General features: G+C 34.1%; 1 protein-coding gene across 1 annotated transcript; it reads right to left on the bottom strand.

Moving 5' to 3' along the window:
• Window positions 1–11,097: 11,097 nt before the first annotated feature.
• Window positions 11,098–12,534, bottom strand: LOC107950929 (F-box protein CPR1). Its single transcript, XM_016885835.2, has one exon. It carries the CDS (start codon window positions 12,204–12,206, stop codon window positions 11,124–11,126), a length of 1,083 nt encoding a protein of 360 aa, XP_016741324.1. The 5' UTR covers window positions 12,207–12,534; the 3' UTR covers window positions 11,098–11,123.
• Window positions 12,535–16,543: the final 4,009 nt, after the last annotated feature.

Genomic DNA, 16,543 nt, shown 5'->3' with positions numbered 1-16,543 from the left:
CAAATGGTATTAGGCATAATTTGTCTACACCTAGAACCCCTTAACAAAATGGAGTTATTGAGAGGAAAAATCAAACTTTAAAAGAAATGGCTAGAAACATGATTTGTAAAAATAATTTGCCAAAGTATTTGTGGACAGAAGCCACAAACATTGCAAGCTATATTGTAAATCAAGTAATGATTAGGCCTATTTTAAAGAAAAATCCATATGAACTTTTCAAAAATAAAAAGCCTAACATTATCTATTTTCATCCTTTTGGATGTAAGTGTTTTGTTTTAAATAATGGAAAAGATAATCTTAGCAAATTTGATGAAAAAAATGATGAATGAATTTTTATTGGTTATTCTTTAAATTCTAAAGCCTATCGAGTCTTTAACAAAATAACTTTAATAGTAGAAAAGTCTATACATGTTTTTTTATGACTCTAAACCTCCTCATAGAGAGGAATCTTGTGTTATGATGACGATGTGGAAATTTTTTAATAATAATGGGAAAGTAGATCAACCATCAAGTGAGACGACACAAGAACAAATTCAAGATGATCTAAAGGAGCTTACTCTATAGGAAAGGGAATTCAATCATCCAAGGGAATACAACTATGTGAAGGATGGTAAGATTTTGAGAGATTTATCCAAAGGGGTAACTGCTAGGTCTTCTATTAGAAATACTTATAATTATGTTCCATTTATCTATTGCATTGAGCCTAAAAACATAAAAGAAGTACGAAATGATGAATATTGAATATTGTCTATGCAAGAAAAGTAAAATCAATTTAAGAGAAGTAAAGTATGGACCTTAGTTGAAACACCTTGTGATAAATCTACTATAGGTGCTAAATGGGTTTTTAGGAACAAGCTAGATGATAGTGGTAACATAGTGAGGAACAAGGCTAAGCTTGTTGCTCAAGGTTACACTTAAGAGGAAGGAATAGATTAAATAAGACTTATGCTCTCGTAGCTAGAATGAAAGCCATAAGAATGCTTTTAGCTTTTGCATGCTTTAATAATTTCAAATTATATAAAACGGATATCAAAAGTGCTTTTCTAAATGGTTTTTAAATGAAAAAGTGTATGTTGAACAACCACCTGATTTTGAAGATTCAAAATTTCCAAATCATGTTTTCAAACTTTCAAAAGCCTTATATGGTTTAAAACAAGCTCCTAGTGTCACGGGCCACAGTTCAAAGCCCGTGACCATTGCACCAAATGCATCCAATGGAGGTCTATTACTCAGATGGGGATCATTTGGCCCACGAGAATTAGCCCGATTCAAAGAGCTATTGGAGAAGCCTGTCAGATTGAAGCCTGATTGACCCGATAATGAAGACATGGCAACTTAGGCTAATATGGTAACTAATATTAGAAGATAGAGGGAATCATATCTTGTAAAGATTAGATTAGATTTGATATGGCATATCTTGTAAATCCCTAAAATAAAGGGATATGGCTAATCTAGTCCGTCGATGTAAATGTATCTTGACCGTCGGTTTTGAGGGAGCTCAAATATAAATAGAGAGTCTCCCCCTCAGTTGTACTCACTACTGTTATTGTTTCATTATTCTTTATGAATAAGAGAATTGAGAGCATTTACTCAAACACTTTGCTTGCGCTCTTTCTGTTGTTCTTTGTTGTTCTTCTTTTGGCATAAATCGCTTCCGCTCTTCAATTTGGTGCCTTGGAGGAGTTCTTTAAGAATCCTCACTTGAGTAAAGGCTGACTTAGGCGAGTTTGGATGAACGGATTGCCTAAGGCCACACGAATTGCAAGACGAAAGGTCTAGCCCCGTGACACTAGAGCTTGGTATGAAATATTATCAAAATTTCTTGTTGAAAAAAGTTTTCGTAACACAACATTTTTTATTAAAAGAAAAAAGTTTTATTAGTAGTACAAGTCTATGTTGATGACATTATCTTTGGTGCTGCTAATGATTTTCTTTGTGAAGAGTTTTCAAAACGAATGCAAGGTGAGTTGAGATGAGCATGATGGGAGAACTAAATTTCTTTTTTTTTTTAACTTTAAATCAAGTAAAGAAAGGATGACATCTTTATCAATCAAGCTAAGTATACAAGAGAAATGCTCAAGAAGTTTGGGATGGACACCTCAAACCACAAGATACACCCATGAGCTATTCTACAAAGCTTGACAAATATGAGAAAGGTAAATGTGTTGACTTAAAGTTATATAGGTCTATGATTGGCTTCTTACTTTATCTTACCGCAAGTAGATAAGATATTATGTTTAGTGTTTGCTTGTGTGCTGGATATCAATCATGTCCTAAGGAATTACATTTACAAGCCCTTATGAGAATCTTCAAATATCTTAGAGACACTCATAACTTAGGTCTTTGGTATCCTAGAAACTCATCCTTTAGCTTGCATGTATTCTCGGATACGAATTTTGGAGGTTGCAAATTAAATAGGAAAAACACCTCCGACACTTGTCAATTCTTAGGCAACATGCTTCTATCATGGTTTTCAAAGAAACAAAATAGTGTTGTAATACTCGATTACCCTAATTGATCTAGAAATGGGGAAAAGTTAGGATTAAATTGAAAGGACTAGTAATTTATCAAACTTCGTTAGAAAAATTGAGAATTTTAGTGTCTGGAGTATGAATAGCTGGATCCTAATTCCAGTTCAGTTAAATTAGAATCGGTTGATTCCAAAGTGGGAGGCAAAATAATTAATAATGGATGGTGAAAATGGCCGGTGAGGACCGTGCCCAAAGAGCATATATATAGGCATTAGTAGAGATAGAATTTTCTCAATTCTGTATATAAATCTTTTCCTCTCCATAGCATCATTTTCTTCAATTGTTCTAAATAAGAAGGGGATGCAGATGGAGAAAGTTATGCTTGTCACAGTAGAGGTGTGAATTTAATCCGGTGATAGAGAAATTGAGGAATTAGTAAGCTTCCTTATTTATCTATACTTGTAAATTGAAGAGAAGTAGAATAAGAAACCTCAAAGCTTCTTGGTAATTATGGATTATGGATTCTGGATCTTAAGGGTTGAACACCTTTAGTTTAACCAATACATGGTTGTCGTGCTTAGTTTCCAGGATGAAGGAAACTTTGGCGTTTGGACTAGCTAAGCTGCCAAGGATAAGAAAACAAGGTGAGCACCTGCACTTTGCCTTCTGGATTGTTAAATGTTGTTGTGTGAAACTTTCCATGTTAATTGTTGGTCATAATTGTTAATAATTGTTGAATGGTTATGTAGCGCAATGCATTGCATAATAATGTTCTGTATGGTATGCATGATATGGAAGGGATACTACTAATGGGTTAAACGAAGTTAGGAATGGGAAAAGGGGTGATCTTGTTAGAGACCGCCATACGGTATTGCTGAATGCTCCCGTGATGAGCGAAACTCCGGGCCTTGTAGTGGGGACACTACGATGTTTGAGCAGCAAGGTATAGGATGGTAAAATAGAGGAATGGATGGAGGAATAGGGAAAAAGAAAACTGAAATTCCATTATGATTCTGCCATCTGGGATTAGTGGGAGCAAACCACGATGTGTGAAGCTCCGGGCCTTGCGGAGGGGGACTTCGGTGTTCAAGCATCAAGGTAGAAATAAGATAAGATGAAATTGACGATACTTAGGTTCCATAGAGTACCATTGTGACGGCAGTTAGTAGGCTCTATGGATCGACACCGTGATGGCGGTAAAGTCCTTCGGGGAAACACCTCTTAGAATTTTAAGGTGTATAACCATAGCTCAGTTACGGCATCCAGTATAGTCTGCCTAGGCAATAAACATGGGGTAGTTCATCGGGACAGTAAACACGAGGTAGTCCATCGAGACAGTAGAAATAGGGTAGCCCGCCAAGACAGTAAACACAAGGTAGTCCACCGCGACTGCCAAAAGGAGGTAAACGCTAGGATTTAAAGACATAGGGGTCATAATTGGAAGGTTCGTGATTTACAAAGGATGTTCAGGATGAGAATAAAGTTCGTGGTGTCACTAGAGTGATAAGTCGCATTAAGAAGTGAGTTGATGTGTTAAGAGATATAGACCACTAGAACAATGAGAAATGCCAAGGTTATGTATCAACCTTGGATAGGGTGAAATAAAAAATAGGATCCTTGGGTAAGGGGGTACTTGTAGCATATGCATATACTAGTCCGCCAGGGAACTTGTAGATTCTCTTTTTATTTATTAAAAGACCTAATGGGTCAACCTCAATTTATTGAATCTTTCAAAACTAAGTCATGGATATCTGAGGGATAATCCACTTTGAACATCGAATTAAAATTGTTAAAAATGGCCTTTTTACAAAGAAAATCAACAATCCTGTTACAACTTCTATTGGCCCAAACAAAATTTGAAAAATTAAAGTTTACCATCTGCTTGCAGACCTCATTGGCACGGTGGCCCAAGATAGTTATGTCTTTTCCCTTTTTATTGATGCAGTTGACCAACCTGACACTATTCGTTTCAAACTGGACGTCATTGAACTTAAAAGCTTTAGAAAAAATAATATTTTCTCCAAACACTTTTAATTCGGCCCAATCAGCATGCAGATTCATTTCAACGATGCCACCCCCTCCCCCTCCCCCTAACAGAAAGCCATCCGAATCCTGAGCTATCATCCCATAACCCATCTTCTCTTGATGAAATGGTGGCATCAAAGTTTACTTTCACAATGCCATGAGAGGGTTTCATCTAATGCTTTTCGACCGACGTTACAAAGTAAACAGGCACGACTAAGTCTACACTTGTATGCAAACATGTACATATATTAAGATGAGGGAAAAAAGTTAATAGAAGGGTGTAATAGACCGAATCAGGTCTTCGTGAGAGAAAGTGTATATCCAAGGTCAGATGGCCAACAAAGTCCGCCAAAGGATAGTAGAAAGCAAAGGTCATTTTTAGTCAAGGAGAATGGCAGGGATTTTGTTGAGTTCCCAAGTAGGAACTGCATATTTGAGAAGCCTTCTTTGGCAATATTTTGATAGAGCAAGGGTCTCAGAATTGTTAGCGAGCCCTAGTACTCTAAGGTAGTGGGGACATTGAACTCTAAGAAAGACTGTAGATGTAGAAAATCACTTGGGCAGTCACCAAGTGTCGTCCGCCAAAAATATTGAATACGGGTTACTAGGGAGTTAAATTCCAAATTGAACGCCTCACATGTTTCTTAAATTTTATATGCAGATCTCACTAAGTTCGCCCGAACTTATAAGTTTTCTACTCAAATACAAGTTAGTTAAAGATTCAAAAATTTAGAGGGACCAAGTTAGACTTTGCTAGGAGCGAGGCGAAACGTAAAACTATGCATGTGTACAAAGGGGCACCCGTAGAGGCTTCGCCTTAGGGATAAGTGTTATTTTATGTTATAGAGTCTTTGTCTAAAAAATTTGTAAACAACTGATGGGTCGAATTCATAAATTTTTTAATTCAAGTAATATACAAGTTGAATATGTTTGTAATTAAACCAGAATAGAACTTGTTTAAGTCAATCGGGTTAGTTTAGCATCTAATACCCAGACCGGGTCGGGTAAAAGGTGTTACAAATTGAGTAGGGTGTTACAATTGTTACATTTTCCACCACTGAAATGAAAGATAATCCCCCGGTAGTTATTGTGCTCAAGTTTTATGGATGAAAAAACAACTTATGCACTAAGGAATTGATGTAGATACCATTCCTATCAAGTGTGACAATACTAGTGTTATTTGTCTCACTAAAAATCTCATCCAACACTCTAGAACTAAGCACATTGAAATTATACATAATTTCATTAGAGATCATGTCCAAAGAGGAAATGTAGTTCTAGAATTTGTTGACACTTTGCACCAATTAGCTGACATTTTTACTAAACCTTTAGACAAAAAAAAATTTGGACACTTAGGAGAGAATTAGGTATTACTACCTTAGCTTAATTTTGTGTTCAAATAAATTTATGCACTTGAATGTTTTTAAAATGTTTTTAAAATGTTTTATGACCTAAAATTGATTGCAAAAGTATGTATGCGAAATTTATATGGTTCCTATATGCAATTAGTTAGGGGGAGTTATTTGTTGCATGATTAATCTATTTTGGCCAACATTGTCTAGTATGTTATATTTTCAATGCCTATTGAATGTGTTTGAATAAACTTTTCTTAGTTGATATAATCAATTTTTGATGCACTTGTGATGTTCTATGAGTCATATGCATCATAGTTAAATTTTGCATTCTTAAGCATATAAAATCATTAGAATTAGCTAATAAGTCATTTTAGGATAGTTTGGAATGTTTTAGGACTTAAAAGTTGAGTTGAGCACTTTTTCTACAGTTTGTAAAACAGATTTGGCATTTGGTATTGATATCAATACAAAAATATCGAAACCTATCGGTTTTTAAAGATTCCTGTACTGTGGTTTTAAAACAGTTTTGTGCAAAAATTCCTTTTTATCGTTTTAAAACCTATAAAACCCTAACTCTCAAAAACTCTCAAATCCATCATTTTCCTTTAAACAACCCACATTTACCTCTCAACAAAGAGTCAACACTCCTGACTTGGATTTCTTAACCATTTTCACAACATTTTAAGGTAAAATTTTCATTTTTATTTCAAATTTTACTCAAAAATTTTGTTAAATCTTTGGCTAAAAATTGTGTTATTGGGTTGATTTGAGATCTATTCATGGTTGTTTCAACGCAGAAGGTTGCCTAAAACCAAAAATTTTCTTTGAAAAGTTTTTCAAAATTCTTTCCCACCAAATGTTTGACAAAATTTCCCAACCATATTTTTAAGTCATTTAGTGAGTCTATTGCATCCATTTAGCTCATATGCCTTTAAAAAAAGTCCTCGAACTGATACCTCGTCATCCAACTTGTCTAGTGGTCCAACAAATTCGTTAAATGATTATTTTAGAAACTCTGACGAACGTTATTGTTGTAACAGTTATTTTTCTACTTGCAAAGTAAATGTTTCTCGGCCATTTGATTTTGATTATTTAACCGGGTTTAATTTTCACTATCTTCCTACATTGGCTAAATGGTATTAGGTTGATTTCTTCAAAATTCACTCTCAAACCGATGCCAATCTTGTTCGAGGATTCAATTCAAATGCCTTGCTTGAACATGATGAAACGAGTGAGATCGTTGTTGCTATCAACTCTTTTTTAATGAATAGTCCTATACATCTCACCGTAGAAAATTTAAGAGATTTTTTAAAACTTTCGCTCGGTGGCATGTCGAATAAGAAAGGCCTGTATAATTCGGCCTTGACCATTCTGAGCTCGAACGCATCTAAGCTCAATATCCATGATCACTTTCTACATTTAATACTTACATGGATATTATGTCCTATTTCTAAACATGCTATTATTCGATCAATCGATTAATGGTGGATTGATTGGTTTTAAAATAATAGGTGTCCCGACCTCACACTTATCATGTTTAATGAAATTACCAAGGTCATTAGTAAGGAGCTTACCAACACTCTTACTTTTCCATTTGGAACGTACCTATCTTGCATTTTTAAAAGTTTGAAAATCCCAACCCAAGGTGACCCTTATTTGTCCTTGCCTACTCTTCTTAGCATTGGTGCCCTTCAACATGCTGAATATAAGAAGAATCCACGCACTAGGGAATGAGTTAAGGATGTCCAACCAGTAGCTCATAAAGATGAAGATGTTGAGGGAGGTCATGATAAGGTTCCTCATTCTCCTCCCGAGCATGTTCCTCCTCCACGTGCTTCCTCGGTTGGTTCTTCACAAGTTGCTCCTATTTCCCTCGAGATCGCTGCCCTTCTTGGAGCCATTAATTATTTGGGTGATGAATTTTGAGGCTCTCAAGTTGAGGCTAATAATGCATTTCATAGTTTAGGCTCTAGGTTTTCCACATTAGATGAGAAATGGGGTTTACGATGTCTTCATTGGAGGATCAAATGGCTCAACTTATGGCTAATTGTCCTCCACCAGCGCCTCCTCATCATGAGGATTAGACTAGAATTTGTATTCTCATACATCTTTCATTTTCATCATTAGTTTATTTTGACTTTGTCGCCTATGACTATGAATGACTGCACTTAATGTTTATCTAGTATGTTTAAAACTTTGAAGTGTTTTTTTTCACATGTTAGTTCCAATTTTTCTCAATTGCTTTCTTCTATTGAACTAACAGTATCTCTCTCTTAAGCTTTACTTGTTGCCTTTTGATATAACAAAAAAGGGAGAAGAGAAAGGTAGATTTAAATTTTGGTTAATGATTCATTATTTGTACTTGTGCAAAATTACAAATTTAGTGACCAAGTTTTCAAATTGTCTTTAACTAAAAATGAATGCCAAATTTTGATAATGAATGATAAATTTTTCTAAGCCTTAAATTGAAAATGATTTTTAGAAAAGGGGGGCAAACTTATTCAAAATTGAATTTACCAAAGTGTTTTGTTATATCAAAAAGGGGGAGATTGTTGAACCAAGCCTTACTTGGCAAGTTATTTTGATATAACAACTATTATGTTTTGAATAAAAATCATTTTAAACAAAACTTGTTAAAAATTTCATTTTAAATTATATCTAAAAAGAAAAATTGTTGAATTCATACTTAGAAAATATTTTAAGGCCAAGTTAGTTAAACAAACTTTCAGACATTGTTCAAACATGTTAAAACTACTCTAGGCAAAAAAGTATCGATCCAATATCGATACTTTTTGTCAAGATCGATACTTTTTGTCAAGATCGATACTTTTTGTCAAGTATCGATAGATTTTGTTGAGTATTGATAGGTTCAAAATTTTATCGATATATTTTTCAGTATCAATACGAAAATGACATTTTTTTCCCAAGTATTTATCAAGTATCGATACCTTTTGATAGGTATCGATAAATTTCTTCAAGTATCAATAGTAGTATACTTTTATCGATGTATTTTTCAGTATCGATACAAAATTGGCATTCTGACTTCCAAAAGATTTATCTAGTATCGATTCAGTATCAATACCTTATATTTGGTATCGATAAAATTACCCTGGTATCGATGTTGATGGCTCCAACTGTCATTAAATGCCTTATAGTATCGATACTCATAGAAAAAGTATTGATACTTATTGTTGCAGTTGACATTAATGCACTGGTATTTTCATCCCCAATAGCTCTATTCAATATTTCAACAACCACAACGCTTGCAAATCAATTAAAGGGTATAAATACCAGCCTCCAAAGGGTCTACAACAACAGAGAAATTATCCAAGCAAAAAAATTCAATCAATCAACCTGTGTTAAAAGTTTTGTACACACGTGTGAGCTATCATTGTTGTTTATTCTACTCAAGTGTTTTATAATTTCATTTGTGCTAAATTGGCAAACAATCTAATCTTGTAAGGATTAATTCTTTGTTTTTTTATTTGTATTACTCTTTGAGAGGGTTTTTATCTTAATGTTTAGGTAAAAACTTTAAGGGAGTTGTAAGGTTAAACCTTATCCTGGAAGGTTAATCAAATTAGTGAATTTGGGAAAATCCTTAGTAGTGGAAAGTTAAGGTAGTGGGGTAGGCACTTGGGGCCGAACCACTCTAAATCTTTGTGTTCATTTGTTCTATCTTTTCTTTCTATCTTTCATATATTTTTAAAAGCCAATTCACTCCCCCTCTTGGCGATTTCAGTTTGATTATTGAGCTAACATAACCTTTTGAGTTAGTCTGCCACATAATCATTATGCTAAAGGGGTAACAAAAGCTAACAAACGAGTGACCAAAATATAACAATTCTATAAAGTTAGAGACGATTGCATAACTTTTGAAAGTTGGGTGATCAAAACACAATTTTGAACAATGTTTAGGGACTGTTGATTTAGTTTAGTTTTATTAGATTGTGGCAACTAACTAGAGATCTTTATGGTTAAGCTAAAGTGGGTTCAAGTCGAATTTAAATATGATATTAATAACTTATGCTTTCAAAATAAGTACAAAGATGAATAGACAAATACATTTAAGACAAGACATGGAAATGAGGATACCTCAATTTTTAAAAGATGTAATGCTGTAAAATTTCCAGAACAATGGCTAGTACTATTCGAAAGCGTGCATAGTGATTTAATGAAACCATAATTGCAGTAGTTGTTCAAATATGCCACTCTGTAACATCTAAAGTCAATTATCAAAAACACTTCCTTAAGTCTAAAATAATATTTTCAAAATTCAACTATTATTTTAAACCATCATTATTAGGTTGAAAATGATGTTTTTATTCTTTTTTATAACTCTATTAAATTTCATAGGTTCTTAAATTATATATCTTTTTACAATCTTAAATTATGTTCTTTTTTAATTAATAAATTAACTATCACGGTAATAATCTATCTTACAACTAAAACATGCAAAAGAAGGTTAAATTCTATTACTAGGCTTTATATTTTGCATAAATTGTAGATTTAATACTTGTACTTTAATTTGATTAATTTATCTCTGTATCTTCCGGTTTTTGAAATTTTAGTCTTGAATAAATGATAAAAATTAAATTCGTTTGGATAAATTCTTTTATTAGACTCATATTATGCGTAAAATTATATACTTAGACTATTTTCTCCAACTGAATCATTCTTAATCTCTATATTTTTCGACTTTCAAAATTTCAATCTTAATGCAAATTATAGTCGTTAAATTTATTAACTATTTTTTTAATAATAACATGAAAATAACAAACAACATGACATTACACATGCATTAATATGTTTGACGCATCAATTTACAAACAATAGAACTTAATAAATTTAATAAGTACCATTTGATCATGGCTAAAATTTTAAAATTCTAAAAATAGAGGGATTAAAAATAACTAAATTAAAGTATAATGGCTTACCTATAATACATGCAGAGTTTAACCTCGAAAAGAATTACACCAATTTTTTAAAAATTATTCTTTGGTTATATTAGATTAAAATGATTATATAACATTATCAACGAGACTACCCAACGGAAAAAGGTGGCTGATGGAAGAGTGACCGATGCATCTTGTTTTTCTCGTCAGCATGCACCAATTTTAATAGTTTATACGATTTCTTCAACCTTTTCTTTAGCTTTTATTGCTAACAACAATTACTCAAAAAAAAAAAAGAAGTCAAGAAAGTGGAAAATATTGATGCCATTGGGCGATTCTTAAAGTATAAGACAAGATTTGGCATCCATTTCGTTACATCAATGATTACCTGGCAGAACAGAAGCAAGGCTTTCCACAAAAATAATTGCATTGAAGTGTTTGGGTGCTCCTGGAATATCAACTACCTCCCTTGTTCGTTTGTCCAGATTGAACCACGCAGGCTGACGTGGGCGCCCCCCATCGTCTAGCAATACTCGATCACCCCTCCTAGAATATGATATAGCTCTGGTATAATACATACACCACTGCCAACATTCATCACGGGATACATAAAAATCTTCTGTCCACGACTCCCTAACTCCATATTCCTTCATCACCCACAAAACGATATTGTCTTGGTGATAAATATCTCGGAAAACACACAAACTTCCTCCCAATATCCCAACACTCCTATAACCAAAGTTTTTGTAACTAATGTCGGATTCAGGCCCAGGGAGTTGATGAAACTCCTCGATCCCAATATCAAGACCGAAGATCACTCTTGCATCATCATCTTTGTCGTTTTCAACGCCTACCCAATGCACGGAACCGTTTGCATAAGCACCGTCTTGTGACACATGGAAAGTAATTTCGTAAGGGCAGTCCTTGATCCTCTTCCATGATTTAGCTTTCAGGCTGTAGATCATAACTAACTTCCCAGATGATAGCATCCGCACCACCTTATAGTCATTGTTGATGACATCGTAACCAAATCCAAGAATAATTACATCATACATATCCCCAATTGTTAATTTCGGGGGATAATGGCATTCTTTCGTTGATGGACTCCACAAAGCAATGCCTGCTTCATCATGGGATATCGCAAGTAAACCATTGCAAGAACCAAAAATTCTGGAAGAAACTCCGAAACTTGTAGTTGAAAGCGGCCGAGGTAGCTCCTCCAAGTTGTCTAGTGAGTCAAAGTCGACTGAATAGGCTTTATATTCATCATCTTCTGCATAACTGTCAAGGAGCTTGATATTGGCGTTGCTTGTGAAGGAGCGACGGAGCTGGAGATTGGAAAGATAAGAACCATCTATGAGGGAACTCCACGGCTTTGACACACATTTGAAGCGTACGACGTTCTTCACCGGAAGCCGACTAAGTATGCCGGTGATCACGTCAGTTGGGACAACAGACATTGCTGGATCTCTCTAGCCACACAAAATACTAGTATAGGATGAAATAAGTGAATACAGTTCACATATTATATAATTTACCAAAATAATTTATATATTAAGATGACCAATGCCTAAACCATTGCTGTGGAGTTGAATTCTAGGATGCTTGTCATGTCCTTCTTAGCCATGACAGGTATTGCAGTTTTTGGTATAGGTTTTGCTCGTTGTTGGAAAGTGCAATGGTGATTCTAATAAATTTTATATAAGTGGCATTTGCATAGAAATTGCGCGGGGGACGGGGCTATTGTTGCTCGTTGTTGGAAAGTGCAATGGTGATTCTAATAAATTTTATATAAGTGGGCATTTGCATAGAAATTGTGCGGGGGACGAGGCTATTCGTGTCCTCTCACAATTTTCCTTTCTCAAAACATTTTCTTACAAGCAACGACAAGAAGGCCGCTCAGCATATGATTTGCTTGGAAAGTTGGATTTGTATCAGACATACGTTTCATTGTCTATAATTAATTTTACTTCATTGTCTTCTTTTAATTTATTTTTAGTCAATTTTTATGCAAAATTATGTTAAATATATTAATTTTGAGATGAATTAATTAAATTATTTAATTTAAAATAAAATAATAATGTTTTTAAAAGTTTAGTGATAAATAAATAATCAAAACAAAACAAAAAAAATATGAAAATAATTAATTAATTAATCTTTGCTCACTAATTTAGTTGTTCCGAAACGATTGAGGGAAGTAGTGATACCTTTGACCATTGGAGCCAAAATTGAGCTAGTGAAATAGTTGTTTTGATACTTAAAAGCAATGTACTAAAACTTTAAATCAAGGGGCCAAAAATTCAAGTTAACATCCTAAAATTTTCGACTAGACACTTATTACATAATGACATGACATATTTTGTATGTTGCATTGCATCGGGGTGGGTTGATGATATTTGGAAGACGTATTTGAAAGGCTATTAAGCCTGTTATCTGGCAGCTCAGCTACAACCTTCTGATTATGTGCCGCATTTCAGTACAGCATGGTGTGTAGGGATGGGTGGGTTGATTTAATCCCCACATGGTGTGTAGGATTGGACGGAGATGGTGTGTAGAGGTTGATAGGTAGTATTCTGATTTATTGTGTCTGCATTCTGTATTTGATATGGGCCAAGGCCCTAATGTATTTCTGAGACTATATCTGAACAGGCTAAGGCCCAAACTGATTCTGTGATGGGCCTAGGCCCCAAACTGTATTTATCTGAATGCTGTTGAATATTTGTATGCATGTTTTCTATGGGGGATTACACACTGAGTTTGCGAAAACTCACCCTTTTTCTACTTAATCTGTACAGGTAATCCCCAGACTTGACAGGTGACTGAAAAATATATAGGATTTTTTCTATATAATTCATTACCTTTTTACTTAAATTTGTTGTTAAAACCAAGAAATTGTTTAATAAATTAATGAAATATGCGAAAATATGAAATTAGGACATAGAAATTATTAAAATATGATTTTATACTTTATTATATAGTTTTCATGCATAATATGACTTATTTTATATTAATTTGACCATATTATATTTTTAAGTTATAAAGTGGGTCATGCATGATTAAATTAAACAATAAAATATAAAGTTATATTTAATAATTTATTTTTAATATTTCTTTAATAAATTGGGTTTTAATTAATTAAGCAAATTGATTAATTAAAGTGGTTAAATTATATTATTTGGTCCTCTAAACTATCTACTATTTTTGGACAGGTCTGAGAGTTTTCTTCTAATTGAAAAACCGTCCAAATTGGGGACCAAGTCAACCCAATTTTTGGCTGCACATGAATGTAATAAACCATTTTTACAAAGTCCTTGAAGAGTTAAAGAAATTGGAGATTTTCCCGAAGATTTGCTGATGACTGAGTCTTAGTCCTGAGTTGTTGTGGCACTCAAATTGACCAAAAATCAAGGAAAAATCAGCCACCTTTCCTCAATTCATGGCCGACCACTCTTGGAGGAAGTTTCAAAGGATGGACACTCCTAGTTTTAGCAAACTAGCTCCCTTGCCTTACCTATAAATAAGAGCTCATTTCTCACTTTTTCAATCAGCCCTCATCCCATCATCTCTCACTCATTCATCATTCTCTCAACTCTTTTAACTATATTTCCCCTTCATCATCCTTGCATAAGGATTTTAGTAATTAAGCCTCTTAAAGAACCCTTGGTCGGCCACCTTGGAGAGCCATCAGCAAAGGAGCAATGCAAAGAAGCGAAGGACACTCGTCAGTCAAAGTCTTGGGTGACAGCCACTCTGAATTGGGTTTAATCTTTCTTTTATTTAAATTTAATATAAAGATGTTTGCTATGTGTTCATTGTTCTTCTTTACAACAATGATAGATTAATTTTATTTAAGCTAGGATGATTATTTTGATTAAATAATATTTATTTGATTCATGCTTATAATGTTTGTGCCTCAATCGATCATGTTTTCAATTAAAATCAAGTCTGTATTTCGTTCATACGTGATTGAAATGCACCTAAATTAGCTGAGCGATCCTAACCAGATGACAGCTAATGGACGTATAATTGAAATGTGCATGCTCAATTTAGATCCTAACCGATTAAATTGTAGGTTGCATAACAACTCTAACCAAGCTCTGTTATCTGCATTGTTTTTAGATTTGTGTTATTAAATTGTTTCAAGCCTAACACGTCCCTGCTACCTCAGACGAATGCTAAGAAACCCTTAGTAAATAAGGATCAGTAAAATGCATATTTACTAAGTAACGGATTCCGAAAGGACCTAATGTGGTTTCCAAACTCATGAAAGATCGAGTTGCCATGGAATGTTTTTCCGAATGTTATTAAGCATGTTGATAATAAATTGAGTTTAATTAAAGTAATTATCCTAGTTTATTTATGTTATATTTGTTGCAAATTGTGTTTAATTTTACTAAAATCTATTTCGTTCATATAGTTTGCATACTTAGGATAATTTGCATTAGGGATCATTTCATTTAGTTTAATATATTTTAATCACCATTTCTCAACTATATTGTATTTTTATTTATCAAATTATTAATAAAATTTTACAAATTAAGTGACTTAGCACAAATAAAATCCTTGTGGAGGCGATAACTCGATACTTATTACTTGATAATGACTGTGTATACTTGCACAAACCCCGAGCATTACAACGGGTCAGTGCAGCGAAGGACTCGACAGTGGCCACACGTAAATTTTAGACTATTTTCCGCTAATGTCTAGAATTTATTACTTATTTGGGGTTTTTGATGTAACTTTTGGACTATGGACTAGTTGGCTTTAAATTTGGGACTTATATTGTTTTTATGGATATTTTTTCTAAACTACAACTCAACAAAACATGGTTCTTCTAAAAACTAAGGTTTTTGTAAATAGAAACAATTTTCTCGAAATTAATTGGTCACAGAAGCTTCTGCTAAGAGACAAGTTTTAAAGTAAATAAACTAGTACTTATTTTTCCCGAATTAAATAAAAGTTAACTAACTGCAACGGTTTTAACTCGACAATATTGTCTTTAAATCCCATTTCATGTGACATCGCCAGATCTGGCCATAACGTCTAGGTCGGGTTTGGGGTGTTATATTTAGTGGTATCAGAGCTAAGTTACAAAACTCGGCTATAGATTATGAGTTTTATAAAAATTGGGCTTTCAAAAAATTATTTGATTTCTAAATTAGTTGAAATGTTTTTACTGAGTAAGTGGTACACCGAGTCTCCGGTGTCGATCCTGTAAGTATTCTAAACTATGATTTGTTTTAAACTGAAACTGTTATAGATAGTATATTCTGAAACTACTATAGGTAGTAAACTGTACTGAAAATACTCTAGTTAGTGTATACTGAAAATTGTAGAGAAACTGAAAACTGTAGTGAGACTGCAATTTAAGAAAATGAACTCTGAATAATCGATATTATTTTACATAAAACATTTGTTAATAAACACTGGACCTGTAACTGATTCATAAAACTGTTAATACAGATAAACATGATTAGACAATGAACATACGAGGTATCCGTGGACGGGGTACTAGAGGCCGAGGTAGAGGCCACAGAGGAGCTCGAGATGGGTCCTCTTCATTGGGTAGCATACCTAATTTGGATACGAGTGAGACGCCAGTGTTTCCTGCTACTAAGACTGGGTCTCAAGATCGCATGGCTGGGGATGATGCATTGTCCCAAGCTATGCTGAGGATTTTGGAGAGGGTCGCTGGGCCTAATACTGGATTTGGGGGCCGAGGGTCGGTTACGAAACGACTCTGGTCTAATGGAGCTGAGCTCTTTAAGGGTGTCACTGGGATCACCCCTAATGTGGT

This window comes from Gossypium hirsutum, chromosome D03 (genome assembly GCF_007990345.1).
Source record: "Gossypium hirsutum isolate 1008001.06 chromosome D03, Gossypium_hirsutum_v2.1, whole genome shotgun sequence".
Lineage (NCBI taxonomy): Eukaryota > Viridiplantae > Streptophyta > Magnoliopsida > Malvales > Malvaceae > Gossypium > Gossypium hirsutum.
The sequence above is the reverse complement of the archived record's forward strand: the minus strand, read 5'-3'. Positions and strand labels throughout refer to the sequence as shown.

What these genes read in the sequence shown, in the direction of transcription:
- LOC107950929 (XM_016885835.2), bottom strand. Translation starts at nt 12,206, where the DNA reads ATGTCTGTTGTCCCAACTGACGTGATCACCGGCATACTTAGTCGGCTT.